Source organism: Callionymus lyra, chromosome 3 (assembly GCF_982586985.1).
Source record: "Callionymus lyra chromosome 3, fCalLyr1.hap1.1, whole genome shotgun sequence".
NCBI lineage: Eukaryota > Metazoa > Chordata > Actinopteri > Syngnathiformes > Callionymidae > Callionymus > Callionymus lyra.
This window is the reverse complement of record NC_141820.1, coordinates 37,686,272-37,711,758: the sequence shown is the minus strand read 5'-3', so window position 1 is coordinate 37,711,758 and position 25,487 is coordinate 37,686,272. Positions and strand designations below refer to the sequence as shown.

Here is a 25,487-nt window from a genome sequence, read left to right as displayed (position 1 = left end):
GCCCGGCCAAAGGCAACACGTTTAATAAAGCATATCTTGACCTGTCACTGACTCATCCTTCCTTCGCGCTCAAACCCTACCATCTTTCTACACTTGGCATTGGACAGAATTTATTAGGCCAAGAAGCCTGATGTTGAGCCTTATCTAGCATTTCTGGGCCAGATAAGTGTCCCACGGAGGGTGTAATAATGTCCTCTTCTTATCTCACTTATATAAATGCGTACCTGTACCTGCTGGTGAGGCATGAGAAGATTTTATTTCCTATCACTTAAAGCATCTTATAGGTTTCAGCGACCTTTGCCACGTTAGTGATGTCACTACAAATCAGTATCAGGAGATGAGTCGGTGACATAAAATAGGTCTTTTGACTCTCAGTTCAGCTAAAGTTTAAAGAGATCTCTGAGGAATATAAGAAATGTATATCTTGCTACAAACACCTTGTATTCAAAAACAAAAATACAAGTGAATATCCACCAGGATACACAGGATCTCCAAAATGTGTCACTATATTAAGCTTATGAAGTAGGTCTAGATGTTAACAATGTTGGCTGGGTCATGCTTCATTATATATTGACCTTTACAACTTCTGTAGGTCACACTACCAGTCTCGTCCCTTCAGCATTTCCTGGGGCCTCCTCTGAGTTTTTCCCTGAGATCCTGGGCCACTGCAATTGGGTCCTCTGGTTGAGTCAAGATGCCTGACCTTCCGAAGCTATTTCTGAATCTGCGATTTTAAACTTTTGTCAAAGCTCATAAATCACAGGTGAGAGGAACATGGATTGACCGAGCTTGATCTCCGTAAATCTAACGTATTTTAAACATGTGATCTGAGGTGAGATTCAAGTTGAAGTTAAGTTCAAGTTAAGTTAAAGTTTTCTTCAGTTCTGATGACGTCCCATCCCAGAATTCAGATGGGGAAATTGTAACCTCTGACATTTCCAGCTGACATTCCGAATTATTGTCGAACGCAACACTGCCCTGGGATATTGAAGCAGGAACATCACACATTTGAAGTTCGTTATTTATAAACAGTTATTTTTGAGGACACAAAGGCTCAATTTAAACTGATGAGTAGATATAAAGTTAATTCTGCAACATAATAAATGTGATATTAACAGAATCAAAATAAAGAATATGAAATGCAATATTAGTTTTGGTTCCTAATAGTTCAAGAATGTGACATTGATACGTCGACCTCGTTGTTTCAAACAAATCCACTAAATGCACGTAAATTCCTTTCTTTTCTTCTCCACTTCCTCTGTTGAGATTCTCTGTGCACTTAAAATTGCTTTTTTTGTTCTTCACAAAACTCATTCATCTGATTTGTGACCTTCACTCAGCATGATAGGATGTATCACTCGAGCTTTAGAAAAAAATCTCATTCATGTTATTCACCTTGTTCTTTTTTGAAAAGCAGGTTGAAACATCTTTTTTAATTGAGGAAGTGGTTTGAGAGCCTTTTGTGGCTCATTTGTGCTTCATTAGTTTTTTTTGTTATAGTTTCAAAGTGATCTTATTTCAAAGATTTAAAAAGTAAACGGTGATATTCATGATTCAAGTTCAAACATTCTTATAATTGAATCAACCTTTTCTACTCAGTTATTTCACATTTGTTTTACTAATTCTATCTGAACTTTTGGACCAATAACTCATATGTATTTTTCTTATAGAAGTATATCAGTGTCATTAGAATACTGGATAGTTGAATATAAGAGTTGTGTATATTGAACAACTGAATTCAATAATCAGTACATAAAAATGATAGTGTTGTTATCATTATTTAATGTTAAGAATTTACTATATGAACAACTTTTTTTACAAATTGAGTTTAATATTCTAACCACAATAAATAAAAACTAAAAACAATATGTTTTAATTTGTAGTCTTTTAAAGTCAATGTAAAAATGTCAGTACAACAGGTCCACCAGACAATCCCAAAAGAGAACCGAGTGACTTGATCTTTCAGCCAATCACCGATGTGCAGACGATCACATGATGACGTAGAAGCGCCGGCCACCTTCTGGTGAAATCATGGTTTCATGTCTTGCTTGGGGATACAACATCCCATATCTGGGATATAACTTACAACTTCTTAGGCCACAAGCCATTCTTTCTTTTTACAGCAGTGCGTAGGGACAGTGTTTTAACATCAAGCACTGAGAGAATAAAGAAAATTGACCAAAACAAGAGCCATTATCTTGTTTCCCGAGTATGTGACAAATGTCCATGACACACTGTTTTATCACTTCCAGATAGTTACTGATGTTGGTTTGCACTGTAACAAGATATAAGGTAACCCATGCTGGTGTAGCTTCATTCCAGTGTTGCGCACAAAGACCTTGACTCCCACACATATTATATTACGACCTTCTTAAATATGAGCGTCTAATCATCAATCTTGATTTCAACAGCATTAAATTGTGTGTAGGTTGCTTGGCATGAAAACTGTCTCCAGCCTCCATCCAACCTACACACCACATGTTGATATGGCGCATTTGAATCTTCCTGCCGCCGACACCATTATCTTCTTCTTCTTCTTCTCTTCTCTATTTCCAGACTAATTACAGAGTGAAATGACGTTAACCTTAGGATTATGGCATTAAGGTCAGATTCAGCTCGTTAAGATTAGGATCAGGGTGTTAAAGTTAGGATCAAGACGGTAAGAAAAGGATCAGGGCAATACGTTTTAAATAAGGATTTAGGTGTTAAGGTAAGGATCAGGGTTTTAAATAAGGATCACGGTGTTAAGGTTAGGATCAGGGTTTTAAATAAGGATCACGGTGTTAAGGTTAGGATCAGGGTTTTAAATAAGGATCACGGTGTTAAGGTTAGGATCAGGGTTTTAAATAAGGATCACGGTGTTAAGGTTAGGATCAGGGTTTTAAATAAGGATCACGGTGTTAAGGTTAGGATCAGGGTTTTAAATAAGGATCACGGTGTTAAGGTTAGGATCAGGGTTTTAAATAAGGATCACGGTGTTAAGGTTAGGATCAGGGTTTTAAATAAGGATTTGGGTGTTAAGGTTAGGATCAGGGTTTTAAATAAGGATCACGGTGTTAAAGTTAGGATCAGGGTTTTAAATAAGGATCACGGTGTTTAGGTTAGGATCAGGGTTTTAAATAAGGATCACGGTGTTTAGGTTAGGATCAGGGTTTTAAATAAGGATCACGGTGTTAAGGTTAGGATCAGGGTTTTAAATAAGGATCACGGTGTTTAGGTTAGGATCAGGGTTTTAAATAAGGATCACGGTGTTAAGGTTAGGATCAGGGTTTTAAATAAGGATCACGGTGTTAAAGTTAGGATCAGGGTTTTAAATAAGGATCACGGTGTTTAGGTTAGGATCAGGGTTTTAAAAAAGGATCACGGTGTTTAGGTTAGGATCAGGGTTTTAAATAAGGATCACGGTGTTAAGGTTAGGATCAGGGTTTTAAATAAGGATCACGGTGTTAAGGTTAGGATCAGGGTTTTAAATAAGGATCACGGTGTTAAGGTTAGGATCAGGGTTTTAAATAAGGATCACGGTGTTAAGGTTAGGATCAGGGTGTTTAGGTTAGGATCAGGATGTTAAAGTTAGGATCAGTGCGTTTAAGTTAGTTTCCGGTCTTTAAGATTAATATCAGGGCGTTGAAGTTAGGATCGGGGTTTTAAATTAAGGTTTCAGGTGTTAAGTTTAGACTCAGGGCGTTAAAGTCATGATCAGGGCTCTAAGGTTAGGATCAGGGTTATAAAGTTAGGATCCCGGCATTAAGTTAAGGCATTTAACTATCTAGTCTTGAAATGTACTCTTCCGGGACTGATATAGGAATTATTTCTGATTTCTTTAGGGTAAGGATAGATGCGTAAGAACTCACATGTTAGATCTTTTTTGTGGACCTAGTGTTTGTCGTTATGAAGTTGGAGAGGTAAAGGAAAGGAAAGGTGTTAGTTTTTATCTTCAAGTAAGTTGTGCTAGTGTATTGATTAATTCAGTAACAATATTTTCTCTCACTCTGTCTTCCTGTTTAGAATCAAACTCCACTCACATTGATTCATGTTCAGCTGTCACATGAAGAATATTTACTTCGGTGGTCACAGCAATTATTGAAGCTTAAGGATCGGTGCGTTAGGAAGGCTCAAGTTTAAGAACCCTTGTATGACCCATATTTGACAATAGATTTGTTTTTATCTACAAATCAGGGTGAACCTAACTGAGTGAGTGTCTGTTGTCAAACTGTCGACGGTCTCCCACACATGCTCAGTGTAGTTGTTTATGATGTCGTCTGTCCTATTAAAACATGCATCGTTGGCCCGCACATGCCTACGTACACCACTGTGAAATATTAAAGCCTCACATGTTTAGATTGTTGGCTAGCAAGCTGCCTGCCTGGAGGTAGAGCCGAGGCGAGTAATTAAACTGCCATACTGTATCAGCGAACACGGAATATGAACGTCAGTAGCACTTTTATTTTATTTTTATTCTGTCAGGAAACACGGTGAGGTTTATATCAGCGGTAAATCAGAGGTTTGTTTATGGAGAGCAGATCTCGACTTTAGCTACATCGTTGGCCTGAGATATGTATGACTGCAGCTACAGCGAGTGGCCTTAGGATACATTTGGAGATAAGAAGGTTTGAAGCATATAGTTGTCACAAGTGTATACTGGGCTTCCTGCCTTCACAGATATGCTGGTAGAACTTTTTCTTCATTTCAGACTGTTGATCAAACCGCCATGTCTGCAGACAGCACTATCATTGTTATGTGTGTGTATGTTTGATTTGATGTGCATCACAAAATCCCACACTGTTGTGTATGCCTTAGAAAAAACTATAAGATAAAGAGAGACAAAGAACAATATATAACTAAATATAACAATAATAATAATAATACATGATTCAATTAATTATTTAAACAAGAAAATATAATTGATGAAATGACCAAGCAAAACTATACCATTGCAGAAAAGTGTGGGATAAACATGTATTTAAGTAAGTAGAAATATATAATACAAACTGGAGATAGAAAGGTATATTATAGAAGACAATCACTGAACAATTATAAATAGACAAACTAATAAATGTAAGTTTAAGTAGTACAATCATTTTCATGAAGTAAAAAGAAAGAAAAACAGCCCATCGTACAACAGCTGAATTAAAAGTGAATGAAAAATAGAAGAAGTAAATCAGTTTAAATAGTCATGAAAAGCCATCTAGAAAATAGAAAATGAAAATGATTGTCAGGGACATAATGAGGAAATGTTTGAACAAAATGTTTTCGTACAAATACTGAAAATCTTTCTTTCTTTCGTGTGTGTTCGGGATAGGCTTCCATTATTTTGTCTATATAAAAGAGTGGAGCATTCTTTGCTTCTCCCTCGTTTCTTTACCTCCGTTTGTCATCTCCTTGCACGTTCATATCTCTCAATTGTCTCTGTGCTTCATTGCTCTTCATCTGCCTGGAGATCTTATCTCTCTTCCAATCACCTGGCCTGGAACTCTCCTCCTTTTCCACTCCATTTATATGTATTCCAGCTCTCGCCCTTCGCCTCGTATATCCCACTTTCCGTCGTTCTTCCATCATGTTAGACTTCAGCCCATATCTGTCTCACTCCATCTGTCATTCCTTCACCCGCTTTCTCTATTTTAATCTCAACATCTTCTCCTCTCCATCATTATTCTTCATCTGCGTTCTCCTACCACTCCTTTTTTTTTCCACCTGGCTAATCCTTTTTTCCACACTCTCTCCTCCACAGCTGGGATCGTTCGGAAAAAGCAGTGGTGCGAGATGGTGCCGTGTTTGGAGGACGAAGGCTGCAACCTGTTAGTCAATAAATCTGGCTGGACTTGTACGCAGCCCGGAGGCCGGGTCAAGACTACCACGGTGAGTCCGTTTTGGGTTTGAGGTGACTCGAGCCTGCAGGTGTCTGCAGGAGGAGTGTCTCACCAGGACTGAGGTGGCTGGTACGTTGCCATGAGAGAAAAATGAACGCAGACGTGCTACAGTTTCGTCAAAGTTTTACTGCTTCGATTGAGTCACCCACATATTGAGCATGCATGCCAGCCATCTATGTCTTCACCGACCACACTTAAGAGGGCAAAAACATGCTCCACACTCTCCTCAGTGAAGGTCACGGAGTAAGGGCCGCTAGAACAGATTAATTCATCCGTCATCACAAAGTCACAGGCTGACTCACTTGTTCATGTCTTCCTGTCTCGTAAATATAGAAGATCCAATTCAGGTGGTTTGTTATCATTGAGTCACGTTTGTACGAGACATGAACTCATCGTCCGTGCATGCAAAACAAGGCAGTGTTAACGCATTTGGACAACAGATTTCACCAAGCATCATTGATTGAACATATCCTGACCCGCTACAGTGAAGCATGTTTTGTAGTTTTTAAAGAATTCTCATCATCTTATCATCATCATTATGTCACTTCCCTCTGGTGGTAACCTTTATTTGAGTTTTTTATTTTTTATTATATTCTTATTTTCTACTTATGTGATGGTCACATTTTTTGGTAATCTTTAAATTGAAATTACTTAATATTCTGATGTATTTAATAACATGAGGGAATAAACAGTTGTTACACCAAGAAGTATATCTGACCTACATTTCTCTATGTGTTTTTTTATTTATATAAATACATAAAAAATTAGCAAAGTCATTAATAAAGCAAGGTGTCTGAAAGGAGTTTTGATCTGATCGGGATCTTCTAGTAAATTAATTAAATCAATGTCATTTGGAAGACAACAAGCACAAGATTTCATGCACACACATACACACGCACACCTACACACACATAATTACAGACAGCATGCAATAAGTTGATTAAATGTGACTGCGTGTGTCAGTGTAGGCGACCGCACATGCATAATGTGTCGGTCATTGAGCATTTGACTTTTAAATGTGTTTCAGTGACGTTTGTGTGTGTCTCTTTAGACACTTTATGTTTTCATAACCAGGTCAATGTCACGTTGTTGTATCTGGCTTACGACGCCACTCTACGCTTTCTGGGGGGCTTAGAAAGACATGATAGGTATTCTCTCTGGACAGCAACAGTCTCTCATATGCCCGCGACTTGAGTGAGTTTAAGTGTCAAAGATTCTAATGACTGTTTACAAGCTGGACGAGTCATTATTTGGGATAAAAAAGGAAATCAAATTGCTAGTTACGGAATCTTTGTTTGCCTTGGGTGTGATGTAGACCTTTTTAACCAAGTGGCTGTTTGTTTTAATGGAAAACAAAAAAGTGCTTTCATTAGTATTAAATTCTCACTGTATCCTGGGATAATTGGGTGTTCCATGTCTAGCAACATCACACTCAACCCGGCCCACACTGTAAATCCTTGCAAGGTAAATATTTGGAAGTTTAAATGACTGTTGAATGAATGTTTTTGAGTTAAGGAAGCAAGGATAATACGTTATATCAGACAGTCCATGAAGGTTCAGCCTCTAGAAATCCCCAAGGCCTTCCAAGGTCAACCAACATATTGAAAGACTCCGCATCCACCGATCATGTCTGTCAGGTGTTTGTGTGAAAACGTACCAGCAGACAAACTGACAACCACCCTCAAGAGATGTGACTCAGGCGAAGAAGCGAACTAGAATGACTCAGCCCGATAAACAGCTATTTTGGACAAATGTCAGAGAGCGGTTGGCGTGTTCAGGTCAAAAGTCTCTAAGTCCATGTTTTCCCTGCTTAGTGGAGCGTTTGTTCTGGATGACATGGCAACCAACCCATTACCAATGTTTGCTGTTTATTTGACATACCCTTTTTATACAACTTCAATGCCCTGCTCAGAAATGTCAATTTTTTTTACTTGCATCGATTCAAGAGAAAGAAATTACTAAAACAAATTGACAAAACTTGTCAACCAGCATTTAATACCTCGGGATTTAATCAATTCCAAATGAGGCCATTTGAGGCGCAATAGGGTTTGGTTATCACAGATAAATGAACATCTGCTTTTTGCTCTACACAACATAAATAACTGATCATGTTGGCAGGTGAGGAAGCGAGTGCAGGCGTAGTGAATGATGCATGCTGAATTCAAACTGTTCAGAATGTTCACAGGAGCCTTGTAGAAATGAGATGATCCAAACCTTGTCCTGCCACATTCTGGGCATGAGCAAGGGGAGACCTCGTCAGACACAACCATATGATGAAGGTGTAGGACCGCTACTTGTCTCACTTGTGAATCACAATTCCCAGTTATAGTTCAAAGGAGCCAAGGCTAGGTTGGGCAGGAAGTAGTACTTGCAGAAGTTATAGTACAGCCTTTTAAAGTTTCTTCCAAACGTGCACCCTGCCCAGCAACCATCATTTTAGATGCCTAAGTTTAAAAATACTTTTCCCTCATCCCTATTTTTTTCGCCATCACACGGCTTCTCCTGTGAAATTCATACCCTCACTCCTCTCTTGCCACACATTTGTCTTCGTCTGACCCGCTTTTGAAAGGTACATGTTGTTCCTGCCAATAACAAAAACGCAATATAGATTTTTTGGCTGCAGAAGAAACACATGAAGATTGATATCCACATTTCTGTTATCGACGTTTCAAGCAGCTTTTCAAACGCAGGTGAAGGACAAATATCAAATAGAGGTGCACTTGTCAATGTCTTGTAATTTATGAGGGTATCAGCAGTCGGCGACCCTCGTGAAAATGGAATTCTCAGGATGCGTTGCGGGAAGCACCGGGACTGTGAATGAGCTCCTGGAGTCCACTTAGTTGTATTAACGACACAATAAATCCAACAGACTAGACTCCCTTGTCCATCAGTCATCGCTGTTTTCCTTCAAGTACATAAGACCTGATTCCTGCCAAAAACTCTGACTTAAGACTGATCATAAAAATGACAAATAATCACTTACTTAAATTCCAGGTTCAAAGATTTGCCAGTAAGCGATTTGCCAAATGCTGACTGTGGCAACGTTACTTATCATGTTGTAAAATATGGGCTTGAGAATTTGTTATGCTTGATGGTTGTTTTTTTTTTCGGTGACAATAATAGCATCTGTGTCTCACTTAATGTTAAAAACAACTCAAGTGTCAAATTAGCTCCAAGATGGCAATAAACTGGAGGCAGAGTGATAAAGAAAGTTCCACCTGCTGTCCTGAAACCAGACCTCTGATAAGTAATAAATTGAAAGGAGGATGGATGGATGGATGGATGGATGGATGGATGGATGGATGGATGGATGGATGGATGGATGGATGGATGGATGGATGGATGGATGGATGGATGGATGGATGGATGGATGGATGGATGGATGGATGGATGGATGGATGGATGGATGGATGGATGGATGGATGGATGGATGGATGGATGGATGGATGGATGGATGGATGGATGGATGGATGGATGGATGGATGGATGGATGGATGGATGGATGGATGGATGGATGGATGGATGGATGGATGGATGGATGGATGGATGGATGGATGGATGGATGGATGGATGGATGGATGGATGGATGGATGGATGGATGGATGGATGGATGGATGGATGGATGGATGGATGGATGGATGGATGGATGGATGGATGGATGGATGGATGGATGGATGGATGGATGGATGGATGGATGGATGGATGGATGGATGGATGGATGGATGGATGGATGGATGGATGGATGGATCGATGGATGGATCGATGGATCGATGGATGGATGGATGGATGGATCCATGGATGGATGGATGGATCCATGGATAGCTATTTATCTCATTATTAATTATGTATGCCAAACTCAGACCTATCTTGATATCCAATTCCTGGGACCATTAATGAGCGACACAGTGGGAAAAGATGGAAGAGAGACACCAGGAATAAGGAAGGCCATGTCTTGGATGCGTGTCAAGTCAGATGTAATTGGAAGGCCAACTGAGAGAGCTTGGATAAAGTGATGGCAACCACAATCAGAGAGAGAGTGAAGGGCAGCGTCTGGAGTGTCTTTTTCTGGTGTCTGTACAATAATATCTATGAACTCTCTCTGTCAAACACCTTCATATCTCATCATGAAGGACTTTAATCTCTTGCATGAGTCTTTGTGTTATTTTGAGATCTGAGCCATTGAGCAAGCTCAGTTTGACCTTGCACTGCCATCAGGGGCAAAAAGGCACCATCTGCAAAGATAAAAAATAACAGCATACATTTCCACAAAGCAGTATTCTTTATGCGTTTTGTTCTCTGAATAAAGGTCTTTGGATGACATTTCTACAGTCCAAACACAACACGCCAGCTGCCAAAAAAATACCTAGAGTCACGATCCACTCCTGAAATATTCTCCCTTCATGCATCTAATTGACAAACATACAGGTCCCGGAGTCAAGCGCTTCTTTTTGGTGCGTCTCCAAAAAGCTCTCTTTGGCAGAGCGATATATATACTCTGCAGTCACCCCCGCTACCTTCTTCTCTTTGTGCTGTCGGCCTCTAGAGAGGATGGGGGATCAGCCCGGTGCCCTCCGCGGTATCAAGCTGGCAGATGAAACAACACAAGGTGCTATTTCTTTCCGTGTGTGTCAGGTGAGGAAGAGCGAGCGCCGTCAGAAGACCAGAGAGGAAAAATCCACCGCAGGTTATCCGCTGAGTTGGGTGACAGCTTGATAAGACAAACTGAGGCAAAGTGACACACCAGAGATGGGATTGAGGAATATTTATGGCCTTCTAGGTAAATAGTGCTACTGAAAGATGTTTCAGGCACTTTGTAGAAAATTTAGACAAGGAAATGAGGGAGATCTGCTTTCTTTGTGGCCTCTGCACGACCTGCTGGAGTGTCAGTGTTAAAGTGGCAGTTCTGGTGGCTCAGGTTGAGAAATTTAATTGCATGTCTTACTCTAAATTAGATGATTGTGTGTCTCTATAATCTAGTGTACCTTTTATCCAAACCAGACAAGTGGTGAACTAGTGTATCATTTAATGGTAAAGGCTTTTGAATCCCTGGTATAATTACACTTCTGGCTATTTAGTCATAGTTAACCAAGAGTTCACTGAAGAAGTAAAACTCAGAGCAGCAGCTGATGTCAAAAATGTATATTAAAGTAAAATTTTCAGTGCATGTATTTTTGAAGTTTCATTTAAACTCGTCTTACAAAAACATAGAAAGGTTTTACAGTTGCATCATATTACAGATCATTAACAAGCGAAACAAAAGTTACTAATCATAGATAAAATGCATTTTCTTTTGTGGCATTAAGAAGTAAACACTTACCTTGAAAAAATTATAACACTTTTTACATCATGTAAATGTATATCTGTGATTTCTAATACATGAGCCCATCAGGTTTGATGCTTTCAAGCAGAAGGTTTGCTTTAAGGAAGTTCCTTCATATCAGTTGAGGACTTTGTCCTTTGAAAGCTGAGTGAAAACACTTTGCATCTAAATGTGGACAAAGCTGAAACTCTGGTTATTGATCCTGATGATAAGGTTCCAGGGTTGAGTCAGTACTTGGGTGACTTAGGTAAGTCTGTCAAACTGAGCCTGAGAAACCTGGGTGTTGTATTTGACAAAGACATGTCTCTTGTTCAACACTGCAGAAAACTGACCAGAAACTGTTTCCTTTAACTGAAAAAATCTCTAAACTTAGGAAAATGTTGTCGGAACATGATCTGGAGCTTGTAATCCATACATTTGTGTCTTCTCGTCTGGACTATTGCAACAGTTGATTCAGAACTCTGCAGCGAGAATTCTGACCCGCTCAAGTAGAAGAACTCTCATTTCTACGATCCTTAAATCTCTTCACTGGCTGTCAGTTTCTTTCAGGATCAACTTTAAAATTCTGGTTCTTACTTTCAGATCTATTCATGGTCAGGCTCCTCCTTACATCACTGATCTGATCCAGCCTTACACCCCAGCTCGGGCTCTGAGGTCTGTGGATCAGAATCTACTGATGGTTCCTCGCACACGGTTCAGGACTAGAGGAGAGAAATCCTTCCAGGCTGTTGCTCCTAAGCTTTGGAACGATCTTCCTCTCCCTCTGTGTTTGATGGATCTACTGACTCCTTCAAGAAACATCTCAAGACACTTTTATTTGTGCAGACTTCTCCTTGATTTTCAACTGTGTTGTTCTCAGTGTTATCTTGACCTTTAGAGTAAATATTTTATTAAGTATTGTTCGGATTGTTTAAGCGCTTTGTGACCCTGGTCTGGAAAAGCGATATATAAATACTTACTACTAACTTACTTACTTACTTTGTACTGCCAATACTGTCTGTGTGCTTCTAGTAACTCTCCCAGAGAGGAAGTGAAGCTGCATACCTCTTAGTCTATGAGTGGGAAAGCGACCCAAAAACAAGCTTTGTTTTTCTGCAGACAGTATTTCTGATTAGCGAGGTGCTCAAATTTGCCAAACTCCAGCAAAGTGTATTGTTTGAGGATTAAAACAAGAAAATTACTTACAAAATAATCTTCAAGAAAGTTTAACTTGAACAGGTCAATTGTTGAGATTCACAAGTTCTTTCACCTTCTGACAAATCAACTGAAAAAAGCATTCTATCATAAATCACGGCTCCAGGTCCTAGTCCACTTTTCTCAGTGGTGGACGTTACAGTGTTTAGAGCGGGCTTTGAAATCCTCTCAAGACTGATCCAGTTAACCAGTCACTCAGTCTGACATCTGACGATGCATCAACAAATCTGTGCAACGTCGCAATTTCCAGCTTAAATTGCTGCTCTCATTTTGTAAATGAAATAAAACGTCTAAAGTATATTCAATTGTATACTTTTTGTTTTAATTATAGTCTCCGTGATTGCTGGTCTTCACACAGCGTCAGAGCAGAAGTGGCCCTCGAGGAGAAAATTACTGTCATTACTGTAATCAGGAGGTTTTTGTGAGTGCTGGGGAAGATGTGCCGACAGCGCAGGGAGGGGTCTGTGACCCAAATCAGATAACAAGTTATGATAGTGTGATGAAAATTATACATTTGGGACTATAAAAAACAACACCGTGTGTCTGAGAAATGTTGTTAAGTCCATGTGTTAATTTTCATAGCCTTGGTAACAAAGGTCAGGAGGTTTCAGTGACAAGGAATGGTCCTGTTGCTGGTGGTGCTGATTGGATTGGGGGTTTACTGGGATCTTCTCTAGGTCGTAAAGTGCTAAGTGGTTTCTAGGACTGATATTTTAAAATAACGATCAATAACCTTTGTGATACTCCTGTAGTAGGTCATGGTCATCTGCAAAAAGCTCTGTTGAACTAGTGGAATGGTGGTAAAGGTATCATGGCAGAATTATGCAATGGTTCTCTGGTAGAAATTCCAATGCCCATAAAAACCTTTGTTTTCAGGCAACACTGGGAGTAGAGTTCCCAAGCATGCCGTAGGGAAATGCTTTAATCAATGTTTTTGATCACAGTCGTCAGTCTAGAAGCCTTTTGATGAGGCTGTGAGTTTGGAAGAGAATCTAAAGCCTTTCATTTCCACCTCCATCACTTCCGTGGTTTGGTCCTCTCATTTCTCCACGGACCACACAGGCCACGCTTTGGATCTAACATCCTAGAGTGCCGATCCTGTACCGCCTCACCTGCGGTTCTGGGTCGATACCAGCACTAATAATTGATCCCTCTGGGCTCAACAGATATACTCCAGAGTAGGCGGACCAGAATAGAGCAGCTAAGAGGACCAGTGCTTTGCCACGACTGGTACATCAGAGGAACTTTCTCTGTTTCTCCATTATTGTGCCAGCTCTCTAGTCAAGCTGAGTAAGCAAAACAATGAATTAAAACTGGCTGCAAAAACTGATAAAATAACCTTGAAAAAAACAATTTCTACTGCTACTTTGTTACTACTACTCACTACTGCTAATGATACATGTCAATATTTTTTTTTTTAAGTACAGAAAAACATCTATTCTAAAAGCCATCTGTGGAGACCCAAGCCAAGTTGTATCTGTAATGCCTTATCTCTATCAACATTCTACAGAGCCACATCTAACTCACAACAATGACTGTATCAAAATGAAGAAAGTAATCGCAATGTGATAACTGAAACTTCTCCTCCCCATCTGTCCCTCTCTTCCCTCTCTTCCCTCTCTTCCCTCTCTCACCCTCAGGCTCTATGACGCGACAAGAGTCTGGCTCCGCACTCTTACACTATGGCGAGCAATGACGACCCCATGACAGACAGCCAAATACCAACAAGCATCACCACGAACAACTTACAGACACCACCATCAGCCCAGGTCCGAAAATTCTCAACTGGTCCTACTAAATCCTCACGAGGAAGCAAGGTACAAGAATTTCATAATAAATCAAATATATTCAGTCAAACGGAAGTTCAATCTTTGATTGTGAAAATGTCTTTTAGATTTCTTTTTACTTAAATAAAATATATAAAACTATTTGATTGTTGATTGTGGAAATTAAACATATTTCCAAAATATTTACTATTGATTTAATTTTATTTTCCTGCTCATAAAATTAAAAACATGTAAAATAGTATGTTCTTTAATTTTCTTTTCTTTTTTACCAACGTTTTTGTCCATTAAATGCAGTCTTTTTAAATAAATCATATTCATTTATTTTCATTTTTCATTTTCTAATAACTTTGTCTCTGATTAACACTAAAGTAAAACTATTATTTGAATTAAAAGATAACAAAAAAAATTCTTCATTATAATGCAACAATGAAATAAAATAATAAACTAGTGTTTGGTGTCTGCTATATTTATCGCAAAATATTGTTGTTACTAATACTAAATCATTTGCTCATCCTCATACATAGGAAAAAAATGTTTTTTGATTTAGTTTGATGTAAAGGTAGATGCAATTTTTAAAGATAATCTAGTGCAAATTTATGTTAATTCCATATTGTTCTTCTTATCTAATCCAGGCTTTATGGTTAAATGCCAGAAATGTGTTTTGGAAGAGGTGCATGTGATTCCTTTGGAAAATTGAATCTTCAACTGGCCAATACATCTGATTTAACAATCGGAAATGTGTTTGTTCTCCAGCACACGTAAATAAAGAGACAATTTTAAAACATCCTTCCTGGATGCTTTTATTTGACCCTATATGTTTTTCTCTCTACGATACCAATCTCCCTCGTGTGTGCTTATGAGATCCATGTTTGCCACAAAGCGACTGCTCTTGTTTTACCGCCGTATATTGTCTTTAAAGAGTTTTATGGGGTCTGGGTGTCGAGGAAACATGGGGAGGCGCCGGTTGATGTGTCGCCTGCCTGGAAATTCGACAGTAGCCATATGGTTTAAGAGAAAAAAGATACCAAGTCATAAAAATAGAGATTTTGAGCTCTGTCATTCTCAACAATGAAAATCGCCTTTAATCAATTGTCTTGGATGAAGCTGTCCACTACTTTAGCTGATAGATAAATAGCTTAAACGATGGTAGCAGCTTAAAAAATAAAATGTATCTTCTTGCATAGTCCAGGGATGCCTCATGCTAATTGGTCCTACACCTTAATAGCTTCATTGTACAAGGTAAAAATGTCACTTTATACTTTGTTTAAAATGTGTTTGCTCAAACAAGTATGGACAAGCCGTTTACGGCGTCAATTTGTTAGACACATTTTTTGGGGGGAGACTTTTTATGATAAGACCACTCATGCCAATCCTATCCCATTTCTCTTGACCATGTAGTTGCTCCAATATGGGCGTCTAAATTTTGTTATTTTTCTGAGACACACTGTTAATTAAAATAGATATTTATATTAATATTAATAAAAAAAATTGACGAGCCCCCAGATCAGGTGTGTACCTCTCACTGGTTTTGGGTTTCATGTAATGCAAAGATGGACAACCATACTAGCATGACATTAGCATCAGTTCATTCCTGCAGTATGGAGAGTCTCTCTGTTTAGATCGAGTAAAACTGAGCATTCTGGTTTCATTACCAGCGGTGCCAACGTTTCCTCCTAAACATTACACTTTATAATCACGTTGTCGGTTCCTGATAGTGAGCCATGTTTGCTTTGATGATCAGAGGAAATGCAAAATGAAAGGGCTGATAATGACAAGCCACATAGCTTTGAACTGACTTTTAAAGGGGGATGGGCCCCGATGTCTGGGGGCCCCCACGGAATATCTGCTCGTGTAGTTTGATCTTCACAGCTTTTGGCATTAAGCTAACTTTACAGCTTGTAATCAGCCATTTACTCTAGATCTCTTACCTTGATGTCTATCCTCATGACCCTGCGTACTGAACGGTCAGCAATTGAATAAGGCACGGTTGGAGGTCATCCAAATTTGACATTTTATCGTGTGAGAGAAAAAAAGTTTTTACATTAGGGAAGGTTTTGGAAAATTAATGTTTTTGATCTCTTCCTTGGTCAAGTCATGGGTCAAGTCATGGGTCAGAGGTCACCAGACTGTGAAAGTAGAAACTGGTGGGACAGATGGCGAATAGATGTCTTAAAGACACACACAGTTACTGGTTCATTTAATCACATTGCAATGATAAAAGCTCACATTTTTAAAGTCAATTTACAAGTTTTTTGACACTTCTTTGACAAGGTCCGCCCAATAAGCCTCCCTTCATCACTTTGTCAAGTAAGCGAAGCAAGACTTTCTTCAGGAAAGGGTGTGTTGTTGCACATGTTTCAGTTATGAAGTAAGTATCAGAGTTAAAGGCACTTAACCGGCTGTTTAACACGTCTTTATTTCGTAAATAGATCGGATGGACTTTAATTTTATCACTGATTTCCTTTAGGAAAACGATCCTTTCAACATCAACAGTGTGATGTTGAAACGATTTGCATACATTTGTTTCTCCAAAAATAAATGCTATTGGTTTAGGATTAAGGTAATAAATGTAGTTGACAAAGCATTAATGTTGCGAGTTGTGAGTAGAGTCTCAACATCAGTTTATGAAGACAGGGCAGAGCTTAACTGACATGGTATGATCAGTCAGCAAACATAAAACAAGCAGTGTATTAGCTTAAGAACAAGAACATACAGATGCAATATTTGCCTATGCATAAAGGATTAGGAGAATAAGAACTGGTTCTAGAGCTTTCTAGGGCTTTATTTGCTGGAAGAGAAATAAATGAGTTGTTAGTAAGTAAGTAAGTAAGTTTAGGAGTAAAGGTTATTTGTAAAGCACCTTTCTCTGCGAGGGTCACAAAGGGCTTTCACAATCATAAACAATACACGGTTAAAATATATACTTTAAAAAGCCAAGACACAGGAGTCCCAGAAAATCAGGGAAACGACTGCACAAATAAAAAGGTCTTAGGATGTTTCCTGAAGTACTGAATCAACCCTGGAACCTTATCATCAGGGGCAATAACCAGGGTTTCAGTTTTGTCCACATTTAGTTGCAAAGTGTTTTCACTCAGCCATTGTTTGATTTCCAGCAAACAATTGACTAAGCTATTCAGCCTCTGGGGCTCAGTTGGATCGAATGAGCAGTAAAGGTGGATGTCATCAGCAAAAATGTGGTAACAAACATAATAGGTGAGAAATATGGTATAAGATAGATGAATGTCCAAGATATAATTACTACACCTGAACCAAATGTACTTTCCAGGGCAGTACAGTCATGTAAATAATGTTTCAAGCATCATGTTTTCTGTCTTACATTGGAGCTATGATATTGTACTGACAAGAAAAGGGCTTTTAAGCATTCTATTATTTATTTTGTGTCTGATACACTCAGGAGTTACAACTTGATGAATAACCATTTTTATGACCAAATGCGCCGAGTTGAAGTACTAACAGGGACACTTCAAGGTTGGTTGTATAAGAAAGTCGGTCTTATATCTTTGTCTCAATTAGAGTAGGTGAGTTGTTGAACTTGGAATTTGGTTGACAGAGGACAGAAAGGGAGGAGTCGTTCATTGAGGTGTAAATAAAAACATTTGTCAGTAAAGATTCAGTTTAAGCTGTGAAAGTTAACAAGTTTGAGTTAGAAATATTTTCCTGTTTTCACATTCAATGTCTTGATTCTTGGGTGCGCTCACACCTCAGGGTGGACGCTGCATGACATTTCGAAGGGAATCGTCACAAGTTCGCGGTGAAAGAAAATGTCAAGCGGAGACCATATGCTCCGCAGCACTCGCACACTCCCAGCTCGAGCACCACGACAAATCTATTATGGAGATTTTTCTGTTGCGTCGACAGATGTGGCCGCATGAATCTTCTCGCAACTTTACATAAACGGAATATAGGCTCTTCTTTATTCCATGTGTCATTAGGATGGAGAGGAATCTTCAGATGATGTTCACAGAATCCATAACTCAGCTGATGCTCGCCACATGTGGACAGCCCAGTTCAGTATATGGTCAACAACAATGGACACAACACCTTCTCGAAAGAGTCTATAAATAAAATTCATGAGTTTTAGTGGAACCCCCTGATGTCTTCCTGTTAGGTGTTAAATAAAGTGTTTGTTTTCAATGAATCCAAAGTTGTTATCTGAATTTTTAAGCCAATATATCTCACTTTTATCCGAGGTCTAGTGCATCAGAACAACAGCACAGGCTGAGATTTGAAAATGAAGCAGGGGCGACAGTGGCAGACGTCCAGACAGTTTACATAAAACAAGATCATCTCTTTTCCATTTGCATTTGATTTCCCTGGAAATGTCTGCAAATGTCGCTGCCGCAGTGGAAATGTGGCGTCTACTTGTGAATCTCCGGTGTTATTTTTCCTCACAACCAATTTTATTTTCAGACGAGCGGTCGTAGGCCGAGCTGGTTTCAACATGAAGTGTTAGCAATCTGGACCTCCGCAGCATCATGCTGAGCGTCACATGACTATAATTGGTCTATACGTGTGATCAAGAAATCAGATTGAAGAAAACAAATTTCAACTAACGTCATTTTTATTTGGTCGTGTGATGCTGCCGAACACGTCCTCACACATTTTTACTTTCTTTTTGTTTAGTTTTCTTTGTTTACTTTTTTTTTTATTCTGTCAGGTAGTACATGTCTGTTGGCAATTAGAAAATATACGATCATCTTTTATTATTATTATATTCAATTTATATATTTTTATCTTTTCCTTATTTTTCCTAATTAACTTGTTTGAGTCTGTTTCTTTTGTTGTCTGATATATGTTGTTTCCTTTCTCTTTTCCATTATTGATCAATTGTTCAATGTCTTTGTACTTAAAAAAAAAGTGTATTGTTCAGCACACGCCTGCAGTAGTTCTTTAATCATTCAAAGTAAATCAAAGCCCTGATGAACCGTGACAGCATCTAGTTTATAACAATAATAGATGATAACATTCTTATGTTGTAATTAATAATGGCGATAAGCGTGATCATGTGACTCATTAATCTGAGTCTCAGAGTGATCTGAAAAGTTCAGCTTTGTTTGTCATGGATAGCAACAACAGCAAACATGTGCTGTGACCTTGAACTGGAGCTTATATCCTTCTGCTTTACCTCTCCTTTGTTGGACTCATTATATTCCATTATTATGAATCAGGCGTCAGCGGTGGTGCAGAGCTTCCAGGAACTCACATCAGCTGCGAGACTCGCCGTGACCAGATGGTGACGAAAGCGGAGACATTTGTATTTCACTGACGGATTAATTGTTTCTCATTGGCGCCGCGAGATATGTTTGTTATTCGCTTGCACTCGTCTCAGTGCATATGTCTACATCGAATGTTCTAATCACGCTGATGACGAGCGCTCGCTTCACTCATTCATCTAATTCATAGTCCAACCCAGAAGGTGAGCAGCAGGAAACAAACAAACAATGACTATGTCATGAGACTTATTTATCTTCTGATCTTCACGTTAGAAACCCCACTACAGAAGTTGAACTGAACATAATACAATCCTGACCCAACCAACATTATGATAATGTCCAGTAATATCCGAGTCTGGAAAGTTAAAAGCATATTATTTTTTTACATCAAATATTATTTTTTCAGATTTGTCTAATGAATTCCCAAAGGTTGTACAAGACAAATAACTTCCTCAAATGTCAACCTCCCTCTCATCTGTGACGACAAAGCAAAGTTTAATTTCCAAGAACAAATGCCATGTCTCTCTGGCAGGCGTGAAATATTCTGAACATGTTTCTGAAACACCAAACAGAGAACACATTTATTAACACATAACATTCTCCTCAGGACTTTTTAAAATTCAAGCAGTTCAGAATGAGTTTGACTTTTCCATAGTCATTCTCATCATTCCAACATTCGAAAGTATATTCCTATTTGTGTCCGACATGTTACAAATGTTCTCTCAATCAATATTTAATCATTCCTCCAATGCCACTTATGAACATATTTCTCTAAAGCTCAATTTTTGGTCAAATTTCCATTCCATTATATTATTTCCATTGATGATACTATATAGGATTTGTTTCACTCAAACTTTCCTGCACCATTTCTCTAATTATCCTTTCAAATGTACTTCAACATTGCTTCAAAAAATCCCAACACATTCCTCCAGTAACCATTTTCCTACATTTTTCCTCCAGTCAGTGTCAAAAGGTTCATGTACTTCTCTAATCAGGAATTTCCTTTTGTTCTCCAGGTGTCATAACAGAGTCCGACGCTGGAAAACCAGGCAGTGACTGTTTTTAGAGAGGCGAGGGCCGAGTGTCCCCCTGGACTCTGCTTTTCAACCATCTCCTTTCATCGGCACCTCGTGGGTTTCGGGACTTGCTGTCTGTCGTTTGGTCCATCCTCTCCTGGAGCCTCTTATCGCTTTGGATATTCTGACAAGAGCGGAAGCTAGAGACGGAATCTTGCTGCTTCTCGGACGCCCTGACGCTCTCTGCTGTGAATAGGCCTTCTGCTGGAGAACTTCTCCTTTATTTTTATAGACCAAAGAGCAAAAAAAATCATAATCCGGCGAACAATTGCTTGTGTCCACGTCCCCTTAAACTGGAACAAACGGAACGTGGGGTCCTGGGGCAGAGAACTTTTCAAAACCTTTTTTTTTCCTCAGACTGAACCAACACCACTGTATTTTGGAGACATAGGTACTACATATGTATAACTGTGTATTAAAAGATATATATGATTTGCATTTTCTAGTGCTGGATCGGACGAGGAAGGCGAATCATCTCGAGAGAGAGAGCGAGGAAATGTCATTTAATGTATTTTAAGAGGCCCGAGAAGTTCTATATTTAACAGTTTTATATGTTGTACCTTTGTAGAGAAGCTTATCGGACTTTACTTGTGGTCATGACGACAGTCTAGTAGGATGTTCTCAAGGCTGCCTGGGTTTTTCCATTTGCACCTTCAGTCGATGCTTTTCTATCACGGACGAGCGTTTGTCTATCAAACCCATTCTTAAAAGAAATTTGATTTGAGGACTGATGTGCAGCAACTGTAAATCTTCGGTAGTCAGTGGAAGCCGTTGAAATCGCTAATTTGCTCTGATATTGTATTGTACACAGTGTGGACTCATTCCCTCGCTATGTATTTCCAGCTATTAATTTATTTTTCTGCTTGTGTTGGGGTTTGCACAATCCTTCCCACCTGCCGGAGAAGGACGAGGAAGAAGAGGGGGAGAGCAGGTGGGGAGGTGGGGTGCGGACAGAGATGGCTGAGGAAGCGTTGCTAAAGAATGGAAAGTCATTTACTTACATTTTTTTAAATCATGAAATATTTTAAGAATAAATTAAAACTCATGAAAGAATGATGTGTTTCGGGCAAGAACCTGGTGTTGTGTGATCAATCTGTTTTGTGCTTCTGATGATGTTACAACATTCTTTTATCACATTCCAAATCACAGGCTGGCAGAGCTATACTTGTGTATTCCTCTTTCAATGGATGTCTTTCTCCTCCTTGCAACCTCGATTTTGGAAGACATTCTTGGACACCTAAGAACACTTGGGAGTATTCTACTGGGGTATTCAATAAACCTCCATGATTTTGGACTTAATGAGTAAAAGGAAGCGCCCGCAGTAAACCTGTGCAGGGACAAGGAGAACTTTCCAACTGCACCAGAAAGAACACTTTCGTGGAGGCCGGAGTTCATCACAAATTAACTAATTAGTACACATTTAGATAAGATGAAACAAATGTACACACTCTGGAAACACATTTACAAAATATTGAAAAACATCTACAAATTCCTGAATCCTATTTAAAAACTCTAAAGGAAATGTGCCATGTTTTGAAAGGAGTTTATATTGAAAATCTTTAATTTTTTATAAATAACTTTACAAACTTTTAGCACGTTAAACATGTTGCCCCAAGACAGAAGTGACTACCCAGATAGCAAAATGACATTGAATCAACGTTGATATATTATCGGGCTGATGATAACTTTCAACATTGATATATGACATCGACACCTACATTGAAAGTGCTCGCTGTGATCAACTATGAAACAATGTTAGATTTTCAACTAATTCCAACAATAAATCAACTTTGAATCAATGTTGTTTCAATGTTATCATCAACATTGAAACAATTCTAAAAATAAACTAACATTGAATCAACTATGTATACATTGCATTATATGTTGAAACAATGTCATTTTATAAAGGCCATTTTAACATTTTCACCCATCCTCTTTATGCTTTTAAAATTCCTAATTAAATGCTAAACCAGTCAATTAGCTATTGGTATCACTAACAAATTGTAACATCTTTTTTTAACATATGTGAAACATAAAAATTATTTTCTGAAAAACTTAATTACTACTGCTACTCCTTTAACAATTTGCGCTCTTAGCTTTTTTCCTTCCTAGGTCTTGCAACTCTTCCATTCCTATCAGGTGCATAGCGGAGCCACTTCTGGACTGGACTCCCTGTACTGCAACGCTGCCAGTTTCTGGTCAAATTGGCGAGCAGCCGCTGAAAAACAAAACAAAAAATGTCAAAGGGCTGTTCCATTAGTTAGATAAGACAGTTCCATTCTAAAATTATGTATTTTTTTTTTATTATTATTTTCAGCTGAATAATTGTTAATACTTAATTGCTATGAAGATGATGAGAAAATGATACTTGCATTGCATAATCTGGCCTGGTACGTAAAGTCTGGGGAATACATTATTACAATTTTTTTATCAGACTTAAATCTTTTAAAAAAAATAACAACATATAATGAACCTTTATAACAACAACAACTCTAGACAAAACATATCCAAATGTTACCCAAGTTTGTCTACCTACCATCCTTCTTCAGTTGGACTGACTCGGTCAAGCAGCTTTCACTTAAGCCTTAAAATGCAGGAACGAAACGTTTAACACACCTAGGAAGGGAAGTGGTTCACTAACCATTATAATAATGGCCAAATTGCTGAGCAGTTTCCAGTGGCTATAAAGACATAAAAACTGTAAATTATTTTAAATTATAGTAATTGTATATGTGTACTTGAATCCGGGATTGGAATGGAGGTAAATAGGTAGGAAAAGTAGGTAGAAATAGATGTGTTAATACTTGAAAGTAAGCGTAGCAGTAAAGGTCAGTACTGACAGTATCACCACTGTACCTGGAAAATGAAAAATTCATTGAATGAATAGCTGGTGGCAAATCGTCTCTTTGCAGTACTGGATTCTGACTCCCCATCCGACTCCAAGTACACAGGATTTGGCCTTGTGAATACAAATATAATATTATTACATTTTTAAGTATGTATTTATTTATTAAATGTGTCGGTTTTGTTCCTCTATATTATTCAAGTCAAATAATCAACGTTGTTTTTTGGTGCGCTTCCTCTTTCTGTTTCTGATTTCGATGGTCAACTGTGATCATTCAGAGGAACTTCTAGAGTCAAAACGTGCCACAACTCATCCCCGTTCAGTTTAGCTAACATGCTATTGAATAGTGATGCTATCAAGCTAAACCTAAGAAAATATGTATTCACGGTACAGTAACGTGCAAGTTATGAGTAGAACAACAATGACCAGGTAGTACTTCAGAATAATAATAAATATTATATAGAAATATAACAATAAATAATATGTTAAAAAGGACTTTCTCTCCCTCTTGGATAAATTGTTCGCCGATCGTAACTGGGCACAGATGTCCAACATTCCCGCCACAAATGCCCCTCTCCTAACACCCACCATATATTCTAATGTTGACAGATTTTCAATGTTAGCATGGTGACAGTAATTCAACATTGAATCAACATTGATTGATCAACGTCAAACCAAAAATTACCAATCTGACTAAAAATCAACATTGAATCGATAAAGTTTGCTATCTGGGTAACCGCCATAAAATAGGAAGAATAGAATTAAGAAGTAAAAGAACAATATGTGATCGATCTGACTCTAATACACTTGGGAATGTTATGACCAATAAATACTGATTTTAACCATCAGGATTATTGTCAGGTTGTTCTGGTTCTTGCTTGAACAAAAACACATGTGTACTACTGTACTTTACTACTGTGTTCAATTATCCGCCCTGATTTTATGGACATACTACTGACAGAGATTCAGAGTTTTATGCATTCACATCGAGGACACTTCTATTGAAGCCTTTAATCCAGATCTAGGATTTCAACATCTGTCCTCGGTTCAAAGTGGTTTTTAGAAACAAGTCTTTGCACCTTCCTCGCACACATTCAGGCATGTGTGTAAACAAGAGCTGAAAATCCATCCCCACTGAGCAGGACACAAAGTGATTCCAGGGTAAACACCTCAGAGCGAAGGTCTGAGCCCTCAGATTACGCAGCTAAATCCTCAGGTTTGAAGCAGCGCTCTGACTCCTACGTGACTTTTACACAGAGAGCACGCTCTGACTGTCTGGCGGGTTCAACTCAAGCGCAGAGGGCCAGGACCTGAGAAGAGTTCCTTTCCATTTTCCTCTTCAAGTTTTTGACCTATATTCCTTCATTTAGATACATTTAAATAAGAAAAGGCTGGTAAGATTGTTTCACATTTTCTTGTGTGATTTGCTACACAGTGACGTCGACTCTCGTGGACCTCCTAATTTGAGTACAAGAAAAAATACCAACTGTATATAAATTGTGTCACTTTATTATAAAATGACAAATCTTCTAGCAAATGACATAAATAAGAAGAAGGAGGTCTTACAGTTTATGAAGCTGAATGCTAGCAAGACTATTCGTTGTTAAAGCCCCACACAGTAAGATTTCAACATTTAAGTAAAATCTAAGTGACTCATAAACCTTATTCACTTATTATTCACCCAGAAAGACTTTCATTTGCAGGAAGATCTGAGTTAAACAAAAGTCAAAAATGTATCCTTCTTATTAATATTTCATAACTTTAAAGTGTCTCATTCAATTATTAGATTCTCTTATTTCAAATATAGAAAGTAAATGTTACATGAATGAATCACTGAATAACTGTTTCATTAGTTACAACAAATACAAAAATACTTTATATTATATAATATGAATAGGGGAAGCAAATTATTGCCATCAGACGGTCAAGAAATATGTATTTTGTCTGAGTCGTGGAACCGTGGATTGGTTGGATCCATTACAGTGCATAGGAGTTTTCCCAACCAGTCTACATGTATTAATTGGAATATGGAGTGACTGATACCTTGATAAGGGAATTTAGTTCTCTGTGCTAACTGAGTCAGAGCTTGGCCTGTATAGCCTGAACTAAGTCGAGTATGTTTCTGCTGAGAGTTGGACTCCACAAGGGCTGGCTATTGTCATTG

The 25,487-nt window shown here is 38.5% G+C and overlaps 1 protein-coding gene across 3 annotated transcripts in view; it reads left to right on the top strand.

Moving 5' to 3' along the window:
- LOC148084695 (chemokine-like protein TAFA-5) overlaps positions 1-21,531 on the top strand; it is a 120,978-nt gene extending 99,447 nt beyond the window's left edge. For 2 of the 3 annotated variants that reach the window (XM_087787837.1, XM_087787836.1), the window contains exons 3-5: positions 5,729-5,856; positions 14,022-14,198; positions 20,419-21,531. In XM_087787837.1, the coding sequence (XP_087643963.1) occupies positions 5,729-5,856; positions 14,022-14,030 (137 nt within the window). In that variant the 3' untranslated portion in view covers positions 14,031-14,198; positions 20,419-21,531. The remainder of the gene's footprint in view (positions 1-5,728; positions 5,857-14,021; positions 14,199-20,418) is intronic. The other variant, XM_087787838.1, reaches the window with a different exon arrangement.
- Positions 21,532-25,487: the final 3,956 nt, after the last annotated feature.